Below are 26,126 nucleotides of genomic sequence, written 5' to 3' on the forward strand. Positions count from 1 at the left end.
AGGTAAGGGGCATAATCAAGAAGACATGCTCTGAAATGACAGGCTCTCCTCTGAAGGAGTAAGCTTTTAAAGTTTTTCAAGAGCTTTATGTCCTGAAGAGACAGCAAATGTCGATCATCACAGCGATTTGAAAGCAACAGAATAGAAAAAGCAAACAAACGTTATTTTTCATCTACTGACCTTCAGTGTTTGATACCTTTCATCAGACAGTGTTTTCTCCACTTCAAACGAATGGCCATATTGAAGAATATCCTGCAACATATAAAAGTAAATGATGTGAAAACACTGGTGGTATCAGCATCTGCTTGTTTTCCACTTTTTTTTTGTTCCATCAGCGATTAACAATTGGCCCAAATTGCTGGACATTTTAAAGCAGTTTCCACTTAAATCAGGTTTCCTCATTTCCATTTCTTTCGAAGAAATAATGACTTTGCTGTGGTGAAACCTGGGATTAATACTGATTTTATAGCATTCATAAAAGGCCCAGGGTAATGTTTTCCCCAGCTTTTATTGTTTGCTATGAAACAACTATGTCCTGCGTTTAATTGTCTCCCTTACTGAGCGGAGCACAAGTAATTTGCTGGTCACATTTTAACTGTCTTCATTGTGTGAAGGTGTAAACTCAGACAGCAGTTCGCTGGTTAATGTCCACCATCACCCGAGGGGACATTTTTGAAGTTGTTAGTGTCAAAAATGAGCCTGCATCTTTGTGTTTTACAATAAGTATACATGTGCATTTCAAGCTTGTGCATGGAGTGATGGCATCTAGTTTCAATGAACCAGTGAACCTAAGATCTAGACTGTGAGTACAGTGCAGATTAAAGCAGCCTGCAGTGCTCAATGATGCATCCACCCGTCCACCTCTGCTTTTCAACCCTCCAGCTAAGGCCAACCTCAAACACAAGGATAATTCTTCAACACACTCCCTGCTCCGCGGGAGATGCACTTCTTCACGTGCACAATGCTCCCTCTCACGCACACGCACGCATACACACAGAAAATACATACTATCTATTCATCACCAACTCTGCCTCAGTGCTCCCAGACTTGCATGTCAGTAGGTTTATATCTTTTCCCCACTTTGGATGCTCAATAAGCAGCGAGCGGTTCAGTCGCTGCTGACAGTGTCACTCCGATGTTCAAAGGCACATCAGGCGTTTTGTTTTTACTCTGTTTGGTTTCACTTTGTTTTTCGTGTCATGTCATCTTCTTGTTTTGATACCGCGATCTGTTCAAAGAGACAACCTAACCACAAAAAAACAAACAAACCCAAAAAAACCTCACCGCCGGGCGTACGTCTGAGTCGTGTAAGAACAACAAGAGGGAGAGGTCACTCACAGGCAGTCTAATTTGGCCTCTCTGGTACATTTATGTTATTTTGACGAGTAAATCAGCCTCTGTGGTGAGAGATGTGACAGATTTTGAAGCCTGCTCCGAGAACCGCTGTGTGTATGTTAGGTTTAATGTGTCAGTGAGTTAGACTGCAGGGCTCACCTTGTTCTCCTACAGGGATTCACCGTTCTCTCCGAGCAAACATTTTCCGACACTTTCCCTGACAACCTGCCATGACGCCTGCCCTGAGCTCCACTGTAGGTGATGGGATGATTGCCCAGCGACCAAATAAGATGCTTTTTTCTCCCTCAGAAGATGAAGTAAATTTGCGTGATGCCTGTCAGTATGTGTGCTCATGTGTGCGCGTGTGGCAAGTTTGTGTGACTTGAAATATCAAAACTATTCTTAATATCTTTTTGAAAGATTGAATGCTATATATTTTTTTTTTTACCTTTAGTAGCTCATGGCAAATGAGTTTTGTCCAGAGAGCATATTTGTGCTGATTCAGAAAGATTCAGCTACACTCTTCTTGACAGAAAAACAAACTAACAAGCAAATTTTAAAGCAATACTGCTCCATCAAAATATCAAAAAAGTCTCTCAAAAAATGTATCAATGTCATATGTGCTAAGTACGACCTGCCAAATAGTTACTTTTTCTTTTATTGCAACTAAGTTTGTTATTTCCATGTTTTATGTTTTGTGTCATAACATATATGTTAAATGTGTTCCAAACACCCATTTCCCTCGCATTTACAAGTCCATTGGATTTACAATATTTAACAATGGTTTCTCTTACTGTTCAACTAACTACCATAAATAAACTTAGTACTTTCTAACTTACTTTCTGATGATTATATAAATAGGTACATTAGTTTTACAGAACTGTAATTTTTAAAACAAAATTACTCTGTAAAAAAAGATAATAATTATAGAAGTATATTGGTAAGGGTTGTTGATATACTGTTGTTTAATTGTATTAAGGGGGTCAATATGACATGTATGTGTGCAAAGGGCTTTAACAAACTGCTAAGTGGTCAGTTTTATTATTTCACAGTGAAGTTAGTCAGGTCTGTCAGTGTTGCAGCTCTTCATATCACTCTGTAATAAAAGTCCATAAAGGTCATGGTTAACTGCTACATTAAACAGCCATCTCTATAGTTTTTACTGTTTAGCTCAATAATCGCATCACCTACATTTAGCATTACTGCTGACAATGCGATTTTTCTGAAACTATTGAGATTGGCTTTCTCCCTTCAAGGCAGGCTCTGACTTTAGATAGTTTCACAACAGTGTGAAAACAAAGTCCAAGAGACCAGAAGGTTGTGTGGTGAGAGAGGTAATCCATACAGTAAACACAGCATCACTTATTGTTTGCAAACAGGAGCTGATTTAAGAACTCTCCTTGTTTATAAATCCTGTCAACTCCTGAACTTGTTACAGTCACAAGGTATGTTGTCAGAACATTGTAAGAGAAATCTTGCAGAGTGAAGGAATTATGTTTTTTCCGGAGCAGGATGATGTCTTAAGTGGAAGTATCAATTCTCAATACAGGATGCATTTGGGATAAGTCGTACTGAAAGTTGACAACTGTGCTGTCCTTGCAAAATAACTATTATAATCTCACTACGTCATTGTTGCCCCATGACATCAGTCTTCATGTGGCCCTCTTGCAGAGATACTATTTACCTTCCTCCATTTGTAATCCATCTAGCTCTCTAACAAAACCTTGGGTCCAACGCATACTGCAATAGAGAAGAGGGGACTCAGTATTCTAATACATATATGTGGTGGATGAGATACTCTTCTTCTGACTTTACTCAATGGGCCTGATCTACTAAGATCCCACATAAAGAGTGCTAAATTGCGTGTGTATTATGACAGATTGCACGTTTGGTTGGTGGGCGTTTTGCGGGCGATCTACTAAAAATAATTGCGCAAATGATAACAGGTGCAAACATGGTAGAGGCAGTAGTATTTAAAGGAGTGTTTTGCGTGCGTTACTGGTTTCCGCCATGGAGCATTACAGAGAGCAGAGTGACCACAAGCACAAAGCGAAATTTAATGCCATGGAATTGGAGGTGTTAGTGGAAGAGGCAAACAAACATTGTTGAGCTACAGCAAAGAAATATTAATATAACTCAAAGAAACGCAAAATGGGAGAGTATCAGGGAGAAAGTAAATGCTGTGCGTAAAACGATCAAATTAAGAGAAGATGGAAGGCAAATTAAACAGTTGGGGGGGCCGGTGGAAGAGATGCTTCTGACCAATATTGAGCAGCAGGTGCAGTTCACTTTCTGAAAAAATCCATTCTCTCTGTCTTCTTCCTGCCGTCTCCTCCTCACCAAAATAACTGCAGCCATCTGTGTGCAACACTTTGCCGATTAGCACCTACCTTTCAAATGTATTAATAAAGACGCAGTCACAATCACCGCAATTATTTTCAGGCTTTGTAAATCACCTTGTGTCTGCTTTATTAAAGTACTTGCATCTACTCCTCCCAATATTTTGCGCACTCGGGTAGAAACGCCCGATAATGCATATTCATTGAGGCGAAAGTACTAAATAGACAGTGCGTGTTATTCTGCACGCAATCCTCAATGCGCACCGTTAGTTGATCAGCTTGCATGTTTTTTTGCGGGTGTGATCAAGTATGCACACGTTTTACACGCGCAAACCTTTAGTAGATCAGGCCCAAAGTGCTGTGATCATGGATTAGAGAGGCTCCAAAAATACTAAATGAAAAAAGTAAAATAACCATAATATTTCCATTACAAAAATCAAACCCAGAGGACAACAAAAATTTGCATTCATGAATGCTGTGAGAGGCTGACAAGAGTTTAGCACTTTAATGCATTAAAAAAACATTTCATATGGTTAATAAACACAATTGTTTCAGCAACACATAATATGGATGGATTGGCTGTCAGTGCTCTAGGCCTTACCTCTATGACCGCCATAGTATGTTCTCCGAGGCAGGGCAGATCCTGAACCTCCCCCAGACAGCGCACCACACTGGGCAGACTCTTCAGCACTGAAGCAGCTCTCCTGAAGGCCAGACATGAACCTTCAATCTCGCTGAATTCATAGCTCTGTGCCATGACTTCAAACGCATCCTATTGGGAGAGGCAGGCAAGGACATGTGAAGGGATGTAGAAGAATAATAGAAGAGAGCAGCTAAAAGCAAAAATACACATTATTTTATGAGTCATCAATTCTTTGGAGTATTTTCACACAAAGGAAAGGCAGAAAAAGCCAAGCAACTAAAGACAGACTGAGCAAAAATGTGTCAGGTGTGCATTCACATGTGAGATGCAGTGACCCGGACAGGAAACCAGACAGGAACAGAACTCCCTCCAGTTGCGTCCTCCCTCCTCGATCCCCCCTCTCTATCCCTGTTCCTGTCCCTGTTGCTGTCACCGTACAGTAGGACCTGCTGCTGCGTGTTGTTTTCTTCTGGATGACCGGGCAGACACTTGAAGCAGGTGAACACCAAACTGGAACCTGTCATTTTCCACTTGTTCACAACAGGCTCCCCAGAGTAACAGGCGTTGACTTTACCCTTACGAAGGCCACGTGTTCAAAAGTTTTCTATATCAAACTGGAGCGCAAACCTCCGCCAAGGCCCAACAGTCCCCTTATAAAACCAGATTTAAATTAGCTAGGTTCAGAAATGTATGTGCACCAAATTGCATACATTAATAAATATCTGTCCACTCACTGTGCCTGGTTATTTTCATATTGTTCAAGATCCATGAACTATTTCCTGTGAAATTGGTGAAATGTACAAAAATATATCAAAGAAAAAAAAATTAAATCCATGTCCAGACCCATGCCAAAATGAAATGTGTTCTTTCATGGCCCATGTCCCGTCCTTCCACTGAGTTTTGTGAATGAAGCATTTGAAGAGAGGATGAAGAAAGTTGTGATGGCACTTTTAATGCAATTAACTTGAATCAATTAATCAAAACTATTTCTCTACATATATATCAATAGGAAAAGTAATTGATCATTTCATTCCTAATCAACCAAATAGGGAGATATGTCTATATTTTTAATAGCTTGCTTCCACTGCCCAAATTTGACCAAAACCTTACTACTGGGGACCATTCCACATCATTTACATTCACATTTTAAGCAATGGATTCCTGTTGTCGAGAAACAACTTGACTGTCACTCTAACATTGGCATGCAGCTGAACATGTGGCGCCGTGTTCAGCTCGGCCGCTTCACGGTTTGCTGCCGCTGAAGAGATGAGCTACTGTTGCGGAACGAAGTGGAGGAAAACATGTCACCACAGGAGAGCTGGATCATCAGTACTGCCATTCATTAGCCAGGTATAATATTTGTATGTGGGTTATGAAAAAACATTTGAAATGAGATTGCTGTCTGAGTGTCTCTGAGACGGGAGCAGGTTGGTGCAGTGAGAGGTGAAGAGCTGCAGGTATGAGGAGAACTTCCATCGTTTCTATAGAACTTTACTGAAAAATACAAGCTGGTTTTTATTGAAGCAAGAATATGAAATCCTAACTGAAACAACCAAGATGTTTTTTAGCCTTTAGCTTAGCATTAGACATTAACAAAAAAGGCATTCAAAATTAACAGTTGATAAAAACTGTCAGTACAGTATGGGATAGATGTACCCGAGCTTATCAAAAAAGAATTATCTAACGATTGTAACATTTGACTCATTTGACTAAGAACATTTACACAATTTTATTACACAAATGTCTTTGTGTCACTCCATGAAAACGTGTTCTTGTTGCCAAAGCATTGTGTGTTTAATTGCTTCTCTGAATGAGAGAATTGTGAGAACTGAACTAAAAATGTATGTGCTATCTCACTTTCTTGTTTTAATTTGGCTTTTTCACTTTGAACCTACAAAGATTCTTCCCCAACCCACAAGTTTTATTAATAACCAAAGTGCCATCCTGCCACTTGCCTTCTTTTTCTAATGCTTATTGTAAATCAATAATTTTACTTCTTTCTACCTTCTTTATTCAGATGCTGTTTATAGATATGTAATATTATGTCTATTGAGTCACTTTAAATGCAACAATAGTAATGATGCCAAGCTGCTTCTTACATACATTTTTGTTTTGTGCAACAAATACTTTTGCAAATGTTCAGAGGTGATTTGATATTTAAAGGTTCAGTGTGTACGATTTAAAAGGATCTATCGGCAGAAATTGAATATAAAATAATCCTAGTGATGTTTTCACAAGTGTGTTTCATCTAAATTGTACCAACTGTTTCTTTAATATTTAAATACTTTATATTTACATCGGGAGCGGGTCCTCTCTACGGAGGCCGGCATGTTTTTTACAGTGTCCAATCTGGACACACTAAAGACCTTTCATGACAACTGAAGGCTACCACTAGTTCTCTTTCATGTTTGGAAGTGGAGGATGAGATGAGGGGTATTCAGCTGCAACATGCAAATTCACCACTAGATGTCAGTATATTCTACACACTGAACCTTTAAGACCACCTGTTCTTTCTACAAAAGGTCAAAAAAATATAAAATCATTACACAGCAATCTTGCAGCAATAGCACCTTCATAGAGTATACATACCTGTATTTTAGTTGATTATTCACACGGCAACATTAGTGTACTGAAAGTTTGGCTGCTTGTGGAAATGTAATTATTGGAACTAGTGCAGTGCCAGTTATAAACCTGCCTGTTTGGAATGGTCTGTTTGCTTGGCTTGTGGTAATGCTGGTTGCAGATTTTTTTTCTAGCTGTTCAGCTGTTCACCTGCTCATTCAAAGTTCAGCAAAGCTTGACTCAGAAAACAGAACCCAAAACTGAGGAATGAGTTTTCATTGCCGTGCCATGAAAGCACTGTTGTCGTGAACGTACTGTTGTTGTGATCAACAATATCACTTCCGTTCAGGAGTCCCAGGGCTGGTTGCCTTTCAAAGGTTATTAATATTGACTTGTGTGCAAATCGCAACAAATTCAACACAACACTTCTCTGGGCACTTAACAATAAACATGACAAGTGTGAAGCTGATAAGATGAATGGTTCTTGAGATATACAAGCCACACGATGATAGAAAGATGTTTCATCCGACCACATGGGCAAATGTGTTCAAAGCTGTTCTGAATAGCTGTTCAGAACGGCCACTTTCAAAGGGCGGCTGAAAACCTGTGCCATCATAGAGAGGTGAGATACAATAATTAATAAGAAATATAACATAAATATGGAATCAAAAGAGCACACATTCACTCTCTGCTGGGAGATATAGTTATGCACTTGTTTATGTGCACAAAAAGTGACAGAAACAGTTGTGTTAAGAACAAGCTTGAGAGAAAAGTTGCATTACTGCATGACTTTTGTCCCTTTTAGATTAATGTTGTTGGCTTTTTGCTTTTACTAAAACTGTCAGAAACAATATCTCATTCTTCCTTTGTTAAAACTCAGTGCCTTTATTATCCACAATGAAACTTAACCACTAATAGCTACTGCAGCCTGGAGCCACTAGCCTCCAGCAGAGATGAGGAGGTCGGGTCAGCTCACTTCACTCTAATGCTACACCCTTTTTTTCTCCCATCTTCAAACATGTAGACTTCAGCAACAACCAACACTGATAAACACACTTTGAAGTGAACAAACATTGAAGTTTGATTTATGTTCTGTTTGGTCCAACAATTTCTGAGAAATTATACAGGGCACTAATGTTTGATTCCCTTGGAGACCTTCACTTATAATCGAACCATCTTTTCAGGCTGGAAAGGTATCGCACAGTAGTCATTATTCACACAAGACAGTTTGACTTAAAAGTCTGAAAAATATAGGTTACTGAGTGTCATGTGAGCCATGACGGTGTGACAGTGAATCAAAATGCACAATGCCAGGACTCTGCAGACAACACAACATCAGGAAAAGCATTCAGGTGGGGATTGATGTCTTGGTAGAGCAAGCAGGAGGCAGGACATTACGTTTAAATTCTGCTGCGGGAACACGCTTAGATGTGTTTTTGTTTACAGCACGTCGACAAGCTCGCGAATCTCGTTCTCTTTCCATCTTTGACATCTTTGTTGGCATCTTTTACTTTTGTTTTTCTCAGTTTTGCATCCGTCGTGGGTTAGAAACGTAATCAACGTGCCCACTCACTCAAAGTGAATCCTCATTCTCAGGATTCTTTCACCAGGGAGCTGGCAGAAAAAAACTCTGCAGAATTTCCACAGCAACTGACTCAGACATTTGCGTTCTCACATTCAGCCACATCCACAGTTCAGTGCACGTCTAAAAGCCATTTTAGTAAATAGAGAGCAATGGAAAATTGCAGGTGTTTCTAATGCTCTGTTGTCACGATGCAGCCAAAGGAGACCATTTTGATTCTCAGCAGGGTTGACACTACCACTGATGTTTCACATTTAATTCAACATTAATAACAACACATTGTGCAACAAAGTGTGTAGTATCATCTCTAAAACATTCTAGTCAGTAATCAAGTATGACATTTGGGTCAGCATTTCATATAATGCCAACCCTAGCATGATGCTACTCTGCCCTGGATGTAATGCATGAATTAGTTATGTTTCAGAACAATAATTGCAAAACTCGAAATTCACATCAGTGAAATACCATACAGTTAATGAACCACTCTGCCATGGCACAAGTGCCTGAAGGACAAATAGTGAAAGGCCACTACTGGGACTAAAATGTCTAGATCCATGACGTGGACTTGGTGCAGCCCAGTGTGACCAATGCTCAGGACAAACTCAGACATATTCATGCCTCTGTTTCCTCTCCTCTCGCAGAGACACGATCTGAGGTCATTGCACCAGCCACAGTCCTGTGCAGACATGCAGCCTCAGGTCAGTGAGCAGCAGACTCCAGTCCGGCTCACCCAGGAGACGCACTGACCCGTTTTCAGCAGCACAAAGAATGAGAGCGACCCTTTACATCCCAGCACGCGCACACACACACTCGCATACAATTACACACATGCACACACATACACAGATACACAAGCACACACACCCAGTTGGGTTCTCCTCACACCACGATACAAATAGGAGAAGCAGTCTTACAACTGGATAGGTGATAGGGCGTGCTTGTGTAGTTTCAAGTGTGTAGTGTGCAGAGTGTGTTGCAAAAAGTCTGTCTGGAAGCCACACTAATAAAAACCAGAGGGTAAACTGTGGATTATCAAAAAAAGATGATCTGGTACATAATACACAATAACAAGAATCTCTGGCAGTGTGAAGCCAGTACATGGTTCTCTATGGAGGACAAAACAATTATTAGCATTCCATCCCTGTCTTTGACCTCAGCTATACATAGATATACCTATATAGATGAGTAGTATAAAATCTGAAAACTATATATAAGACAGGATATAAAACATTTTAAAAAACTTTGGAATTTTAAGTTTAATATCTCTTGGAACAACTTATTGATGGTATTTATGTTTGAATCAGAATGTATTTCACTGATACTAAACGAGGGATTTCATCAAGTTACGGTGTCTGTTTAATACTGGTCAAGAAAGTAGTTGAAATTATTAAAGCTTGGAAGCAAGCAAACATCAAATGAATGGGTTTGGGCATTGAGGTTCCTACAACCAACCAACCAAATCGAATCACAATGCCGATTTTGGTGCCTGAGCTCTGTTGTGAAATAGTTGCTGTGCTTACAGGCAACATAATCAGCACAAGCCTAGTTAAACCCCCAAAAACCCAACCAATACCCAACCCTACAAATTATGCTAATCACCTGACCTGTAAAAATGTTGTAACAAAGGTTTTAAGACCCGACACCACACACACACACACACACACACACACACACACACACACACACACACACACACACACACACACACACACACACACACACACACACACACACCCACACCCCCACACACACACACACACACACACTCTGCAGCCAGTCTGTTAACTGTCAAGTTGTCGTAGCAACTGCATGAATTCTGCGCTCCGGGCTGGAAACTCACTCTGTATATGCATTTATCTAATTAATGAGGAGTTAAGGCTGGTAGTGGGACTTGGTGCGTAGGGACGTTGATGTAGCACGCCGATTTACCCCCTGCCATCGGATATCACGGACATGCCTGCGAGTCATGTTCGCACAGCAGCCAGTCTCACCGCATGTGCAAAATGAAACCATGAAAGGAGGTCAGAGAACCCACAGAGAAGATTTTTAATAAGATTAACAGCTAGGAGATGAATATTATCCATCACTTATCTGATGAATGTGAGGACATAAATGGGATTTTTTTTCTTTCTTTTCCTTCATGTAATGTAATGATTTATCTCAAATGAAGAAACTGGGGGTAGCTCATTTGATTTGAAAAACACCTTCAAAGAAAAGTTAACTGCATTTTAACATGGAATTTACCAAGATGTGGTCAGCAGTATAATATTGAAACACTTAAGTCAAACAAGTACAGAAGAAGCAGCAACGTGAGACATTTCTGATCTTTGTATCTTTTTGTTTGTTGGTTCTTTAAGTTGTGAATGTTAACGCCACTGGGGGATGCCTTTAAGGTTCAGTGCTCCAATACCCCATCCACACATCTCCCCATCCGTGGCATGTCTGCTATCACTGCATTGGCGGCCTTGTGCTGCAGGGAAGCAAATTCACAATATTAAGCCTTTTTCTCTCTACACCTCTTTCTTCCACTGACTTTCTTTTCCTCCCCTCATTAGTCCAGCAAACTGTATGTTGTGTCTTTCTGGCACACTTCTGTGTGTCTATGCGCATGTGTGTGTTTGTTGCCATCAGAGAAAAGGAATTCAATGCTGCGTGTCAATCAGCCAAGACACAAATGTCAATTTTTGTGTCGGCATGCACTAGGCTTATGGTAAAATAATGACAGCAGAAGTCTCAAGGCTAAGCAGATAAAAAAAAAATGTCGAGGGAGCAAGCTTGACTTCTGTGTGTACTCGCGCAAAGACGGTGTGGATTTTTCAGTCGCAGCGAGAGCAAGACAGCAAGAGACAACCAAAGTGAGAGAGCGCACAGTGTGAATGGCAGGGACAAGCGGTACAGGAGTGAAAGAGTGCGAGGCAGAGATGGTGAGGGATGAGGGATAAAGAGGGAGCAGGGAGGAATAAATCAATAGTGCATGGCTTTGGGATGAAGGGCCGTTTGCTGCCAGTGTGTGATTGACACCTCACTGGGGTGCTGTTTCTGAGATGATGCTCATCCTCTCTTCCTGATCCTGACACCTCCCTGCACCACCTACTTCCCCCTCCTCCTCCAGCACACCCTGTTGCCCTGGAAGCTCCTCTCCTCCTCTACATCCTGAAATCATTACAGGCTGTTTCCTCCTTTTGTGTGCGCAAACACAGCAGTGCACGTTGATACTCACATATCATTTAAAGCCCCCGAGTATGTGGTATTTTCCTTCCTACATTGTGTCTTTGTGAAATGAATTGTTGTGGTTGATTGAATGAATAGTTTTTTGGGATGAGGTTAAAATTGTATGTGCTCATTGTTTGTCTCTGGGTAAGACTTCCAAATCAAGCATTGAATTCCACTTGAAATGTTAGTGTTGAGCGAATCATCTCCTGGCTTAAACGCCATAATTAATGCACAGATATGAGAGTGCTATCAATTTGTCATGCAATTCTCACCAAGAAAGTGAGGTAAGAAGTGTTTTCCCACAACAATTCTTGTTACTGCAGTTACTACAGAGCCAGGATCCCATTGGCACATCCTGTCATCCGCTAGATTCTCTTTTTTTACTTTTATCAAATATATTCTTCCATGCTTGTACCTTGTTCTCATTAATACATGAACATTTTGTCTTACAATATGTGAGAGTTAAACAAAGAGACTTCCATGGCCCATGCATCCTTTAAAGAAAAAACATTGCTGATTATAAAAAGAAAAAGGAAAAAGAAACGAAAGAGGAAAAGTTTGCATATACATATATACACATACATCACATATACATACATTATAAATATAATTCTAAACATAATAGCTGCCTTGTTAGTTATGGAAAAGTACACAGCAATGTAAAGAAAACAAAATTCTGTATGACATATATTAGCCACTGCACTTGTAAAGCAATAACAAACGAGTCAACAGAGCTTCATTTAACTAAGCTGAGTGACCTGGTTTTGATCCTAAGGAAGTTACATTAGTGATATAGGGGAGACATCAAGGTCATCCAGTTTGAAATTATACTGGTAAAAGCTTCAAAGCCACACAAATCTGTATCTAAAATCATGCCAATTTCAGTACGTACAAATTGTACGTACAAAATGTACACACAATCTTATTTGTATGTTATGTGTTGTGTTGCCATAGCAGAGTCCAGAATTTAAAGGAAACATATCATGTATATTCAGGTTGATAATTCTAATTTGGGTTATTACTTGAAAAGGTTCACATGCTCTAATGGTCAGAAAAAGCATCACTTCCCTCAGACTGTTCATGACTGCAGGTCCTCTTTTCAGCCTCTCTCAGGAACCTTTAGTTTTAGCTCCTGTCTCTTTAAGACCCCCTCCTGTAAAAGCCCAGTCTGGTCCGATTGGCGATCTGGCCCACTCTATTGTGATTGATCAAATACTTCCAACATGTGCAGGAAATGGCGTCTTCCGCTCTTATTTTAGCTGGCTTTGTTCATGGACATCCTGGACTTGCCACTAGGAGTGCATAAAGCAAATGTGGGTCATCGCAATGTCACGTGACAGCAGGATGATGGACGTATCGGCCGGGCCACTGACGAGGTGTTTCAGGAGCCTCATCATGAGCAGTGTTTCATGTCAGGCAGAATAGCTCCCTTTACTGTGGACTTTGGGCTTTTTAACATTGCAGACCTTTACATTTACAAAAAAACATATTACATTATGTGAAGTATAACATGTCTCCTTTAAGAGTCTAGTGTTGTGTTGGATTGACTTCTTTTTCTTCTACGAAGACAGCTCAAAAAATTATAAAACTGCAAACTACCTTGTGATGGGATCACACCAGCTACAGGAATACTCTGTACTCATTAATTAAGTATTCACATCAACTAATTAGTAGTAGTAGTAATAGTTGTTGTTGCTAGGTGACAGCAAAGCATGTTCCAAAACTACTTTTTGGCCACACACTGAACCATACTATTGTGGGACTGAGCCAGAGAATACTGTATCCATTTTGTTTATTAAAGTGAGGGTATTTAAGAATGTCTCTATTTTTCTGGCATATGAACATCACTTTTGTTACCAATACACAAAAACAAATCTCACCCGGGTCCATCACCTCTGCCATCAGACATGTTTCTCCTCTGACAACACTCGTCACTACAGTGCTGTCAACTGACAGCTAAAAAGCTAATGAGAGACAGTGAACTTTCTTAAGAACATGTTATCACAACAATCTGCTGTCATCTATATTTAGCCACTTTCAAACACTGTGACATCCATGACTTGACAGCATAACACACAAACAACTAATGATGGCATAATTACAGAATAAATGTGATTCCAGTATCATGAAATCTCAATTATGAAATAATTCCAATTTTCAGAACCTGAAGAATTACACAAACTAATGAGATTCATTATTTATAAAAATCAATAATTTATTATTTTTCCAAGTGTATGGAACTTATTTTTATCCAGGGGGGGACACCCTTCCAGAGAGTCTTCCACCTCAATATCATTGCAAACATAAGCAATGATCATTTGAAATAATAATACAATATGCACTGAACACATGCGCGCTAATTATAGATGCAAAATGAAGCATCCTTAAGCTTTGATTGAATCCCTCTCCTTGACTCACATTGATTTGGTCCACTTTTTTTTCCCACTGCACCAAAACAACAAGTATGAGGACCCCAGTGATATCAAATGCTAATTTATATAAGACAGTAATGAAATGCTTATGGAAATGTTCCACAAATGTGTCATCAGGCAAAGGCAACTCAGAGAGAGGAGCTGAGCACAGACAGGCAAGGACAGTCAGACAGAGGCAAAGACTCTCAGGTAAGTTTGTTAGTTTTTGTCTCCAAGTTATGACGTAAAAGCCCTCTTGTATTTAGACTTGTAAAAAGTAAAGACATTAGTCCTGTTGTTGTGTTGAACTGTGGAGTTAGGAGTATGGAAAACACCTTTTTTCTCTTCTAGGAGACTGTTCAGGGTCTTTGAGAGCTGGAAGGGCCAGATCCAGGGAGAGAGCCAGGTGACTGGGGCTCATCATGAGGACCCTATTGTCATCACCAGCACAGAAGATGGAGCCAGAGGCAGCGAAGATCATGAGGACCCCTATCACATCGGCTAATTCCGACATCCTCTAGAGTTTTTAGAGGGCTGGCAGGAAAAGCTTTGGCGATTGTCCGGAGCCTCTGACTCTGACATTTACGTTCTCCCATGCTAATTTCAGGAGATAGGAGTTCAGCGCATGTCTGAAAGCAGCTTACATCACAAAGCCATGGAGGCATACTAAATAACCACTAAACTATATTAATAAACATGATCACAAATACAGACACATACAAACATTTCAAAATATCTCTGGGCACCTTCAAAAGATTTTTCATTACACATGCATTCATCATCATTGTTCTTTGCATTCCAGCAGGCAGGAGGACAGATCAAGGATTTCATTTTGTGTATTAATCACTTTGTCCTTATAAGCACTGTAACGGAACAGTACATCATGTGATTGGCTGTTGCTTATCTCTACAGAGAGACTTGCTTTATTATTGAGGTCCGAGAAAAATACATTTTTTGAAGTAGAAGGGTTTTACCTGTGGCTTTCAAAAGACCACATCTGGTGCAAACTCTCTCTCTCATTGAAGTCATCTTCGATGTAGCTTTGTGTGGGAAAATGAGTTAATCATGGGGATAGAGAAATTGAGTGGGATCGCTAATTATGGAGTTAATGCTGTGGAAAGAAAGAAAGAATAAGGCCCTGCGCAGGTGAGACGTGTGTGAGTGTTCCCATCTGTATGTGTCCACGTGAGCAAACATGTGAGTGCATGCGTCTGAGTTTCAATACATGCCTTCACGTGCACGGGTGAACATTTTTTGTGTTTGCATTCATTATTACTATCACTGGGAAATACAAAGTCATAATAAAGCAGAAGAGAGGCTTAGAGAGGCTCATCAGCAGGTCTCCACACTCTTAAACACACACACACACACTCACTTAGTCTTCAGAGTTCACGTTCTATAAAAAACAAAAGGAAAAATGAATGGAATACAAAGAGTAAACCAATGTTGATGTGTTTATCTGTTTTAATTTCTTCTTTTAATCAGTGCTATTCAATTTTAAAGTAATTACTGTTTTCATAATGTCAATTATTTGAGCATTCATTATTTTCAAGATGATTGCTTCGTTTTAAAATATTAGAAAATACTGAAAATGTCTCTCATAATTTCTCAGAGGCCAAAGTGACTTTTCCTAATTAATTGTTTTCTTTCAACTAACAGACCAAAACCCAAACGGTGTATTTTTTAAAAAAAAACAGGAAAGTGAGCAAAGGCTCACACCGATGAAGATGGAAACTACAACAGTTTGTCATTAATGCACAATAAATGCTCTTTTTGATTCATCCCTTTGTAGAAATGTAGGTCAAGTCTTTTCAGCAGTACCTCTCAAAACCACTGTGTGGTGGTTTATTGTTTGTGTGATTAATACACTGTCTGCACGTACTATGGGCTACTTCCTATTTTCTGGTCTCTCACTGTGCACCTGCAGTTTCATTGCCATCATATCCTCTTTCTCTCAGGCTCATCAACATCTAAGCCAATCAGCCAATTAACCACTTCCCCATCTCCATGCACGAACCTGAGTGTCTCTTCCCCAGCGGCTCACCTCAACCACCCCCTCCTCTCCCGATGCTTTCCACCAGATGGCAGAGGGACAAATCCATCATTGCTTGTGAGGAGTGTCACGTCTGTCACCCATCTTGGCGCAGCGCCTCAGGGCGTGTCCGTGCCAGCCCCAGTGCCAGGGATCATGGGCATGTCAGCTGTTGCACCTCCGATTGCCACAGCTGCAGATGCTACTCATTTGCAGGTTAATGTATTTTGGGGGGAGTTGTGTCAGAGCGCTGCTGAGTGAAGCAAGCCAGCCATCCAATTAGAGCAGAACAGATTAGGGGGCTTTTTATATTTTGCACAGCTGGAGCTACAGCCGCAGGTGGTTGAACATATAAAAGGTGCAGTTGTGTCCAGAGTGAGGTTAGAAAACAGTTTCTTACTGTGAAAGTCGTGTTGTAGTTTTCCGTGTTTGTCCGTCTCTGGCAGGCGTACCGGGAAACTTTGACCTCAGGAGTGGGTGTAGAACCTTCTGGAAATGCGGGCACGGTGTCCTGTGTAAAAAAAATAATCACAGACTGGTGAACACATACATACACAGTCATATATTGTCATTATTTCTGAGCCTTTGCAAATTGTTGACAGGCTAAATGTGTGTACGGTTTTTCCTGACTATTGCCGAAGCCGAGCATTCAAATTGAATTACATAAAAATGTAGCCATTTGCCTTGGAGACGTTATTTTTATGACTGTGTGTCTCCAGGGCAACAGGCTAATGACACTCATCTCACAGTCTGGTGGCATCCAAATCCATTACACTACCTAACCCGTGGCATTACAAATCTGCTTGCCATCATCCAATTTGCCTCCTGTAAATTGCCTTTTCATTCTATGAAGAAATGGTTCCCCATTTGTAATATATGTGTCAAAAGGATTACCAATGTAATATTAATATTCTTGCAGACAATTAGAACTCACAAAAGAGAACATTGTGTCCATAAAATTGCCCATGGAATAGGTGGGAGAATGATACAAAAAGGGGAGGAAGAGGAGGAAGAGGAAGATGGAGCGATTGCCGCCACACCGTGTTGACTGGGATCGATGCTGCAGAGGGAACAGGAGTGTCTCAAAAAGATAATGAAAAGAGCTGGTACCTCTCACAGAGCTGGGCTGAATCAATCAGTAAGGGATTCATAAAATGTTCATCATTTATTCTCTGCCAGGAGCCCTTCCTGTTCTCCACAAAAAAAACAGAATAACTGAATATATTTCACGGTACAATTTTTCTGCCAATCAAAAGTAAAACTGCCCTGGAAACTCCCTAACTGCGCTGCTTGTAAATACAACAGGAGGTTCTCCCTCACTTTTCCACCTCAGCTGCAGTTTGTTTAATCCAATATGGGATTGTGCATCCATGGAGACAAACGTCTGTGCATCAGCATGCAGAAGTAGCTTTTCCCATCTGGCCTGGGTTATTATACAGGCCCATAACTCTGCGGAAGCTCTAAGACCGATCAGATAGGCAGTGAATCCCCTCCTGGCCTCCTCTCCAGTGTCCTCTCCACCTTTGCTGTACGACTTAGATGTAACTAATATGTGCAGTCTACATGCCGCAGCTTCATTTCTCCACATACCATCTGTCGAGATGAAATGGTAACAACTGTAAGCGTTGCAGGACCTCGCCCACTCCTGCACCCTCCTGTAAACCAGAGGCACTCCACGCCATCCATGATAATGGCTGTCATGCAGAGTGCAGTCAGGTGGGTAGATGAAATCCTCCTGGGCTGCTGAGCAGGTCAAAGGTCACAGAGGCTCCACTTCTAAAGGGAGACTACTTGTCACTGCACACACAAACCTACACCTGGACCTCTGCCATTTTCTCTGCTTGCATCAGATCTGAAAGAATCAATGTGCTGCAATAAAAGGATTTAACTAATCTGAAAGGGTACAAAAAAATCTATATGTGGCAGTCAATGTTGATATTGTGGCAAGTCACCACAATTAGATAAATGCATGGGAAACACTGAGAAATGTGAAAAATAATTTCAGATCATTATGACATTAGTGAGCTAGAGGCCGTCAGCTGAGTGGGCGGTCCTTCAATGAGGCCTAGGACACAGTTGTTTTCACGTGGCTGCGTAGATGCACTCAGCTGCGTTCACACCTACACAGAGCTGTCCACTTGTGATCGGATCACACGAGATTGATGTCAATGCCAGCTCTGAACATGTCCCTGGTGTCACTCTGGACTCTGAACTTTGGAGGCCATAGTCGCAAAGTGATCACAACATCATTCCTCCACATGCACAATGTTGTTAAGATGATCTCTTCAAGGGTCCTCTAAAAGAGCTGCCATTCCTCTTGTTTAGGCTGCACTGTCAATTTATATTGAATTTTAAGATCCTTTTACCCAAATCCAAAGCTCTTTTATTCATTTTAATTTATGATATAACACCTTAGTTCATTTCAAACACTTCCGCCACTTATAAAACAATAAAAGCCCTTACATTAACTGATACTGGTACTTTTGTTTCTTTGAAGGCTCACAAAACGAGTTGAGAAACCGTCTTTTGCAACCAATGTATGCTCAATACTGCGGCACAACCGGAACAGTTTCAAGCTTTGTTGACAGTTTTAAAAATGTACTCAAGACATAGCTGATTCAGAGAGGCTTTGAGTTAGTGTAGGTGCATGCTTATGTCATCTAACCAATGAGTGAAGGCATACACATGTTCCCAAGCTACATGCAAACTAAATCCTTGGCAAAGATTTCCACTTATTTCCTTTAACAGCATATTCTTCCATCTTCCCACCTCTCCACTTAAATAGGTTAAACATCTTCTCTGCAAGCCAAGAAGTAATGGCACATGTTACATTTCAATACATTTAAAGCTTAACATTCCTCCCTGAATTCCTATAGAATATTTTTGACAAGGAAACACATTGAATTTCCAGACTGTCAAAAGGAGCTGCAGGCAAATGTGGCCGAGAAGTAGCTTGTATGGGGAACATTTTATCTCTATAGCTCCTTAAATGGATTCATCCCTCATAAAAAACAATCTCCTAGAAGCGCCACACAGATAAATGCCACCGCGCATTACCTTGTTGGCTTCGAAGAGGAACAGCATCACAAAACAAGCAGAGAAGTGGGCTTTTGGTTTCCCGGGGAGATGGGTCAATAAATGCCAGCATGGCCTCGTTAGCCTCGTCACTTAATGATGCAGTCAACTAGAAGCATGCCACTGATGTGCCACGCTCGCGTGCTAATGTGGAAACAATGCCATTGCAAGACAAAAACACTTGTGGGGTATTTCGCAGTCCCATACACAGTGAATGTCATTGTGACCGTTAAGGCCATCTCAGGCAAGCATAACTCCGGGAGTTGAGTATTTTCCTCTTTCCACTGTGGGAGGAAAAGGAGATATATATTTCTTTACTGTGGATCCATATGCCTCATAGTGCCATCCACAGGGGAAAATGTGTGTTTCAATGTGTTTCAGTTAGTGGGCTGCTCGGAACCCTGACATCCAGCTGATGGCTTTATTTGACACTCCCATGCAATATGGGGGCAGTTTCTGTTGCTATCAGCAAGGTGAACTGTAGAACCATGAAAGAGACAGAGGGAAGTTAAATTTGTTCTCCCTGTCAGGGAGCTGACATTACACATTAGATATCATGGTTTTTTAGGGTGAAAAGAAGTAGCTTATTACATATAGACATAAATTATATGGAGGAATAACTTCAGAATATGCATTTCCTGTACAGAAGTTATAAATGATTCGTTCCTCAAATAATGACATTTTGCATGTCTATCTGACATTTCCAATTAAATAAATCCTGCCATATTGCTAGCCCTATATCTGCATAGATACTACTAACCTGAACAAGATGTCTGGTCTCCACAGCAACAGGTCTCCCCTCTCTCATGCTGTCAGTGAACCAGCTGATGTCCAACACGTGCACGCTGGGTAGATCCTTCAGATCGCAGCCCTTCAGCCATGTCCACAGTGACAAAGCCTGGCTGTTCTCTGACACAACATGAGTGACCGTATCGCTGAGGAGAGAGGAGACAAGGCCTGTCAGAAGGGTCACGGTTCAGTTTGTGCTCTTGTTCAGGTCAGTCAAAGCTCCATTATTAAGGCTAATACAGACACTTTTAAGTTCAAGTGCCATTTTTATGGAACCAAAAAAGATCTTTAAAAGTCTTGCACTAAGCCACTCACAGTTTAGTACAAAAAATCTAGAAACGAAAAAACGATTGAAAGAACTTTTTTTTCCTGTCGGCAGCAGGAAAAAGCTGTGAACACCAACATAGTTTTTACCTTTTAGGTCGGGAGAGTTCACTTTTTAGCAAAATGTTGCTTACTTGCACGTCAAGTAGACAGCGAAAAACATCAGCTTATTGGATTCTGTAACATTTAATTGAATTTAACTTTAATATTTACTCTCCTTATAGCTCTGTTTTGGTTTAGTTATGTGATAATTCTTTGTGCATTTGATTCCATGAGTGACTCTTTTCCAAGAAGTCATGTGATCAACTGTCAATACAAACATTATGATTATGTAAGCAGCTTAAACACCCCTGATAGTTTGGTGTCACATGTTTCTCTAAGATATTTAATGACGACCAATAAGTGAGGATTAGAATTTGAGTTTTGATCAAAACATTCTTGTCTAATATTTATCAGGAGGTAACAATTGTTTAATTAGATCTGACTGACAGCAGCCAATGAGAATGTTAAAATTATCATTGGTGCACATAGGCATGTTACATCAAGGCATCCTATTCCAAAAGCAGTGAGGGTTAGGGTTAGCACAGAAGCACAGAAAATAAACTCCCATGTGAAAGAACAAAAACTCTTCCAGCATTACATTTTGTTTATATGCACAAGCAAATAACCTGATATGTGTTTCCAGGGCCTGAAGTAATTTCTCTTCATGCAAAACATAAGCAGCTAAAAAACCTCGATTCCACTTTTACTGATTGACAGGATACCATGAATTGTTTGCTTCACTGTTTGGTTTCGTAACTAATACCTTTCCTGTTTTGGCCTTAGAAACCTTTAGAGAGTGAAAATGTTCAAGTGCGATTTTGAAAGCTCAGATCTCAGTATCATGATCTTACTCATGCTTTTTGGGGAACAACACTGGGTGAACAATCAGCACAGACCCTCAGTGTCTCTCTCAACTGTCTGATAGCTGAGCGCTCAACTCATTCAACCAGTGCCTTCTATAGCTCCGGCGAGGCTTTCAACAGACTTTTTATCATGGCCTCCTCCCCTCTGCTTCCTTCAACAGTGTCTAAGTACCGTACCCAATCAGAGCGCCCAGCCGTGCATAATTACCCTCTGCACACTCCTCCTCTTCCTCTCTCCTGCCGTGGGTAAATCAGCGGAAAGACTCCTTAAGGGGAGGTCCCAGCAGAGCTCAGGCTGAGGCCTAATTGACCAAATCACTGACAAAACTAATCCTCTATCTGCTTGGCATATCAGTCAGGCCGCTGATGCTCCATGTTTCTTTATTTTTATAATCACGGTACAAAGAAATTGACAAATACATGGATTTCTCCAACAGACAGTTTGAGGGATTTAGGGGACACAAAAGCTTAAAATTCAATTGTCTGACCACAGTAATAGATATTTGGCTAAAGGGATGATTTCATCTAAAACTGCTAAGGGGTTGAGTTGCTATGCTGGAACAAGATTGAAGATCTAAGGGGGGAAAAGCACTCTTTGCTTGTGTCATGTTTACCAAGATATAAAATTTGAATCATTATCTTAATGCGTAGCCACACAGAATGTAAAATGGCAGATTGACATGCAAATGAGGTAGAATGCAAGCCCAGCACCAGATTGAATCAGTGGGACTCAGCCCAGACACAAGGACAAGCTAAAGTCGATGGGCTTTGATATGGAGAACTCTCTCGATCTCATCTGTCTGCCCTTTTCCTGTCAGCAGCTACCCGCCTGTCCCTTCCAAAAGTGAAAAACAACAAACAAATCAAAGACTGAGTGTGTCCATAACAGATTTTTACACCATAGCGAGGTTTCATTTGTTTGTCTTTAACAGCTGCTCCTGTAAGACAACATCTAATTATTGGCTACACAATCACTGTAAGAAGGTAGATACAATTCTATACAATTAAATTTACAAATACCTTTGTTACTTTAATTATATTGAGCACTTACGTCCACTGCATATTATGTATGTATGCTGCATTAGAATTATGCAACATTTGAACAATTTTCCCTGAGACTAATAGTACTAGGACTAAGTAGCTGTACACTGCAACACAATAGAAATGTTTTGTTTTTTTTGTTTTCACGTCTTTGGTAGGAATGCTGTTTGGCTTGGGAACAAGGACTGTTCATAAAGATGTCAGACACGTCTCCACTTCCTCCCACTATCCAGAAATTAAGCCTAAATATCCCGGATATGACCGCTGCCATCTTGTGCCGATGATGTCAGTTTGAGTTAGAGTCTGTCCAGTAGTGTTCAGGGGATCGAGATACTGCCGATGCCAATCAAGAAGTTTCACCCTGTTTTCTTAGCATACAATAACTAATTAAAACCAAACTTACTAAAAAAAACTGTGTGATAAAAACTACCAAAAATTTGATGTATTTTGACTTATTAGTTTAACCCATGAGCCATCCACTAACATGAAAGCAGCTGGGTTTATGACCTATACGGCAGCCAGCCAACAGGGGGTGAGTGAGACGCTTTAGCTTCACTTTTGGGGAGCCTCATTCGTCCCTCTTTGTTTACAGTCTATGTTTGGGACCTGTTGGTTAAGCGTAATATAGAAATCATGTGCATGGTTGAGATACTTTTGCAGGGTTGTCGTTTAAAAAGGTCAGCTGCAAATGAGAAGTCTACTTTTGTCTGTGACCATCTGAAATCAAAGGTTTAAGTATAGCTACAAATTTAGACCAGTAAATTAACCCCCACGTGTGTGTGTGTGTGAAAGAGCATTTATTGCAGCTCATCAATCAGCCAGGATAAACATGTCGATATCTGGATCCAAGTTCATGTGCATCAGACTCGAAATTAGGACAAGGGGCGACTGGCGTGTGCATGTGCTCGAGCACATTCCTTCATGCACGGAGGAATGCACACAGTGCATCAGACCATATGCTCAAGGCAGTGTGCCTATAATTTGTGTGAGGCTAGATAGGGGAGGTGTTGTTATCAAACTGCAGCTGATATCAGTTTTGTCGGCTTGCAGAATTCATGACAGTTTGAGGCTGGCACGCTCTACTTCCTGTCGTTGGTTTCAAACAATTGTAACAAGCCAAGTGTAACCATAGGAGCGACCAAGCTGTGTTTCTGGGAATGCTGCCACGGCCAAGCTGGTGCACGGCTGGCAGGAACACTTAGACATGCATTTAAACACTCACACACACACACCTGTTGGGCATACTACACTCAAGAGGACCCGTTATTGACTACATATAAACACTTGTTCATTTCATCTTAAGGGAAGTTTAATTTAGAAAAAAATGACCTCACTGAATGTCTAAAAGTAAAAGTAAAAATACATTCATACACAAACATCTGCTCACCAGAAGGGCTCTATAAGTCTACATTTAAGTTGCCCGAGGAGGAGATTTAAAAAAAATGGAAGGTGGGCATCAACAGTAAGTCTATCCTCAAATGAACCTTCCTCTGAAGCGCTGTGGACGTCAAGCAGAGGGCCTCTGCTACGTCCACAGTTTGGGTTTTAAGAGATACTTTCAATTAGGGACAGAAAAACTGATGGAGACGCTGCTTCCATAATTACCACACAATAGATATTTCATCATCGTAAGAAATAAGCTTGCAAAAAATCTCTTCTTAAGTGCAACTTAACAGAAAACTTTCAACCAACTCATTAAAAAAAGTTTGTGTGGGCTCTGTTGCCTGTCTTCCAATGTTTTCGTTTTCTCACTGCCAACAAGCTGTAGCTGGTTCAGCCCATTTCCTCCCCAGCTAAACGTATTTATGTAGGAGCTGAGTTATGGCTCAGGGGGAAAATCCACTAAGGTGTAGCAGAGGCAGGATGGATGCCCTAACCATGTTTAATCAAGTATTCATGAAACAACAGTTGCTCTTTAATTAGCAAATTGAACCTTAACTTCATAAAAAGAAATTAAAGTTTAAGAAAATGTCACAAAGTACATTGACATTGAAAATGTTTCAAGGAGAACAGTCATTTAGAGGGTTCGACATTGATATCTGAAATGACTGACATTTGTTGCATTATCTGTCATTTTTTCTGCTTCGAATCTACCGAAAACAAATTTAATGTTTATTTGAGCTCCAAAAACCGAGTCTTCATTTTACCTGAAATCACAGCCATGCTCGAAACAGGCTTTTAAACGGTATTGCGACCTTCCATTTCACTATGGTAACAATAAGTGCTTGAAAACCAAGATCAAAACATTCTGGCTGGTACCAGAGCAAAAAAACACAAAGGCCGGAAAATACTCCAACTCCCCCTGCATCTCTCTGAACTCTACATTAGTGTGGTTCTTTGAGCTTCACATTCAAAAGCTTTTAGGAGCCAAGCCCTGCTCAGTCAGTTAACAATAAAATGGAAAGCTTTTTTCGAACCTGAGGACGTCCTCCACAATAAAGCCCTTTGACCTGGCCAGTTGGGTCAGAAAGCTTCTCCTGCTGTTTCCCATTTTCCTCTCCACCAGATACAGTCTTACATCCTGAAACTTCACCTTTTCAGGCCTGGAAACCTTGTCTTCCACCAGCTTCTGCCTTTTCCTCACACGAAGCACAATGGGAGCTTGGAACATCTCTTTTAAGACAAGGTGTCCAAAGTATTCTTGAACCACTTGGAATTTCTGGTGTTGTGAGCCTTTTTTGTAATCGTGTGTTACTTAAGAAAAAACACCTAAGAAAAACACCCACTTTGATAAGGCCACAGTTGTTTATTTGACAGTTGTAGCTTTTTTTGCCCATGGTGGGGCTGAGAGTGTCAGTTGAAGCAGGGTTGGTGAGAGTTGGCAGACAGGAAAAGCTTCTGGCAACAGGTGTTGAGGATTTGGTGTTTACCAAAAAACACCTGCCAAGATCGAATGATTGCGGATGTGAAGAAAACAAAAGATAAAAAAAAAACTGTTGGCATGGCATTATTCACTTCCAGTAAAAGTTGTTCTGCATGTTCTGGAGGAAGTAAACATGGCTCCAAGTGACTCAGAAGTTTCCATGCAGTTTTAACTCCACTCTCTTGGCTCGGGTAAAGCCTCACTCTTGGGAGATGCCTGAATTCTGGTCACTTCGAGAAACACCTCACAGCTGTCCTGCCATGTCCAGTTCGTCTCGCTACTCACCGTCTCATTATGTCTGGACCAAGTCTGCACCATCTGCTCCACCACTTTAATTAGCTTACTGCCTAAAATAAGAGTCTTTGTGGGCATTTCCCCTAAGACCCCACAAACTCATGCGGCCTCTGCACAGATACATGTAAGCCAGTGTGAACAGGTAAAGCACTGCAGAACTATCGTACATAAACAGGAAATGGATTGCACTTTTACTTTTGTTTACAAAGAGATAAGCACCACACAATGCATCTGTATCACTTCACCAAGAAGGAATGATTTGTAGATTCAAACGAAGATGAAAAAAATACATAATTATAGTTCTTGATTAGACTAAATCTAATTACCACTCTGTTCTTCTCTTCGGTTTAATAAGCACACTCTGCTTCTGTCTGCTACACACAAAATATTACACAGCTCTCATTAGCACAGAGTTGCTGGGGTTAACGGGTGTCACAGGGTAGATGCGACTAATTGTTTGACGATTTACCACCTTATCATATATGTATATGAGGGTCCTGGCCCCCGTCCAAACAGTGACCGATGAAATCCTAACATCACTATGACAAATGGCTCTAACACTGCCAGGAGAAATCCCAGCGAGGAAAATGAATCTAATTTCTCATCTAGCTTCATATGTGAGTGCATGATAGAATGATCTTATAATTAAAATTATCATACATATTCAGTTTGGTTAAAAAGCAAAATGTGGCAGTGAGTGAGACCGTGAGCCAAACTC

The 26,126-nt window shown here is 40.7% G+C and overlaps 1 protein-coding gene across 1 annotated transcript in view; it reads right to left on the reverse strand.

The window, feature by feature from the left end:
• dntt (deoxynucleotidyltransferase, terminal) overlaps positions 1 to 24,900 on the reverse strand; it is an 84,161-nt gene extending 59,261 nt beyond the window's left edge. The window contains exons 1-5 of the mRNA XM_035172782.2: positions 24,669 to 24,900; positions 19,953 to 20,127; positions 16,518 to 16,628; positions 4,276 to 4,446; positions 181 to 252 (exon numbers count right to left, since the gene is read on the reverse strand). Coding sequence (XP_035028673.1) covers positions 181 to 252; positions 4,276 to 4,446; positions 16,518 to 16,628; positions 19,953 to 20,127; positions 24,669 to 24,862 — 723 coding nt within the window. The 5' untranslated portion in view covers positions 24,863 to 24,900. The remainder of the gene's footprint in view (positions 1 to 180; positions 253 to 4,275; positions 4,447 to 16,517; positions 16,629 to 19,952; positions 20,128 to 24,668) is intronic.
• Positions 24,901 to 26,126: the final 1,226 nt, after the last annotated feature.

Source organism: Hippoglossus stenolepis, chromosome 12, assembly GCF_022539355.2.
Source record: "Hippoglossus stenolepis isolate QCI-W04-F060 chromosome 12, HSTE1.2, whole genome shotgun sequence".
Taxonomy (NCBI): domain Eukaryota; kingdom Metazoa; phylum Chordata; class Actinopteri; order Pleuronectiformes; family Pleuronectidae; genus Hippoglossus; species Hippoglossus stenolepis.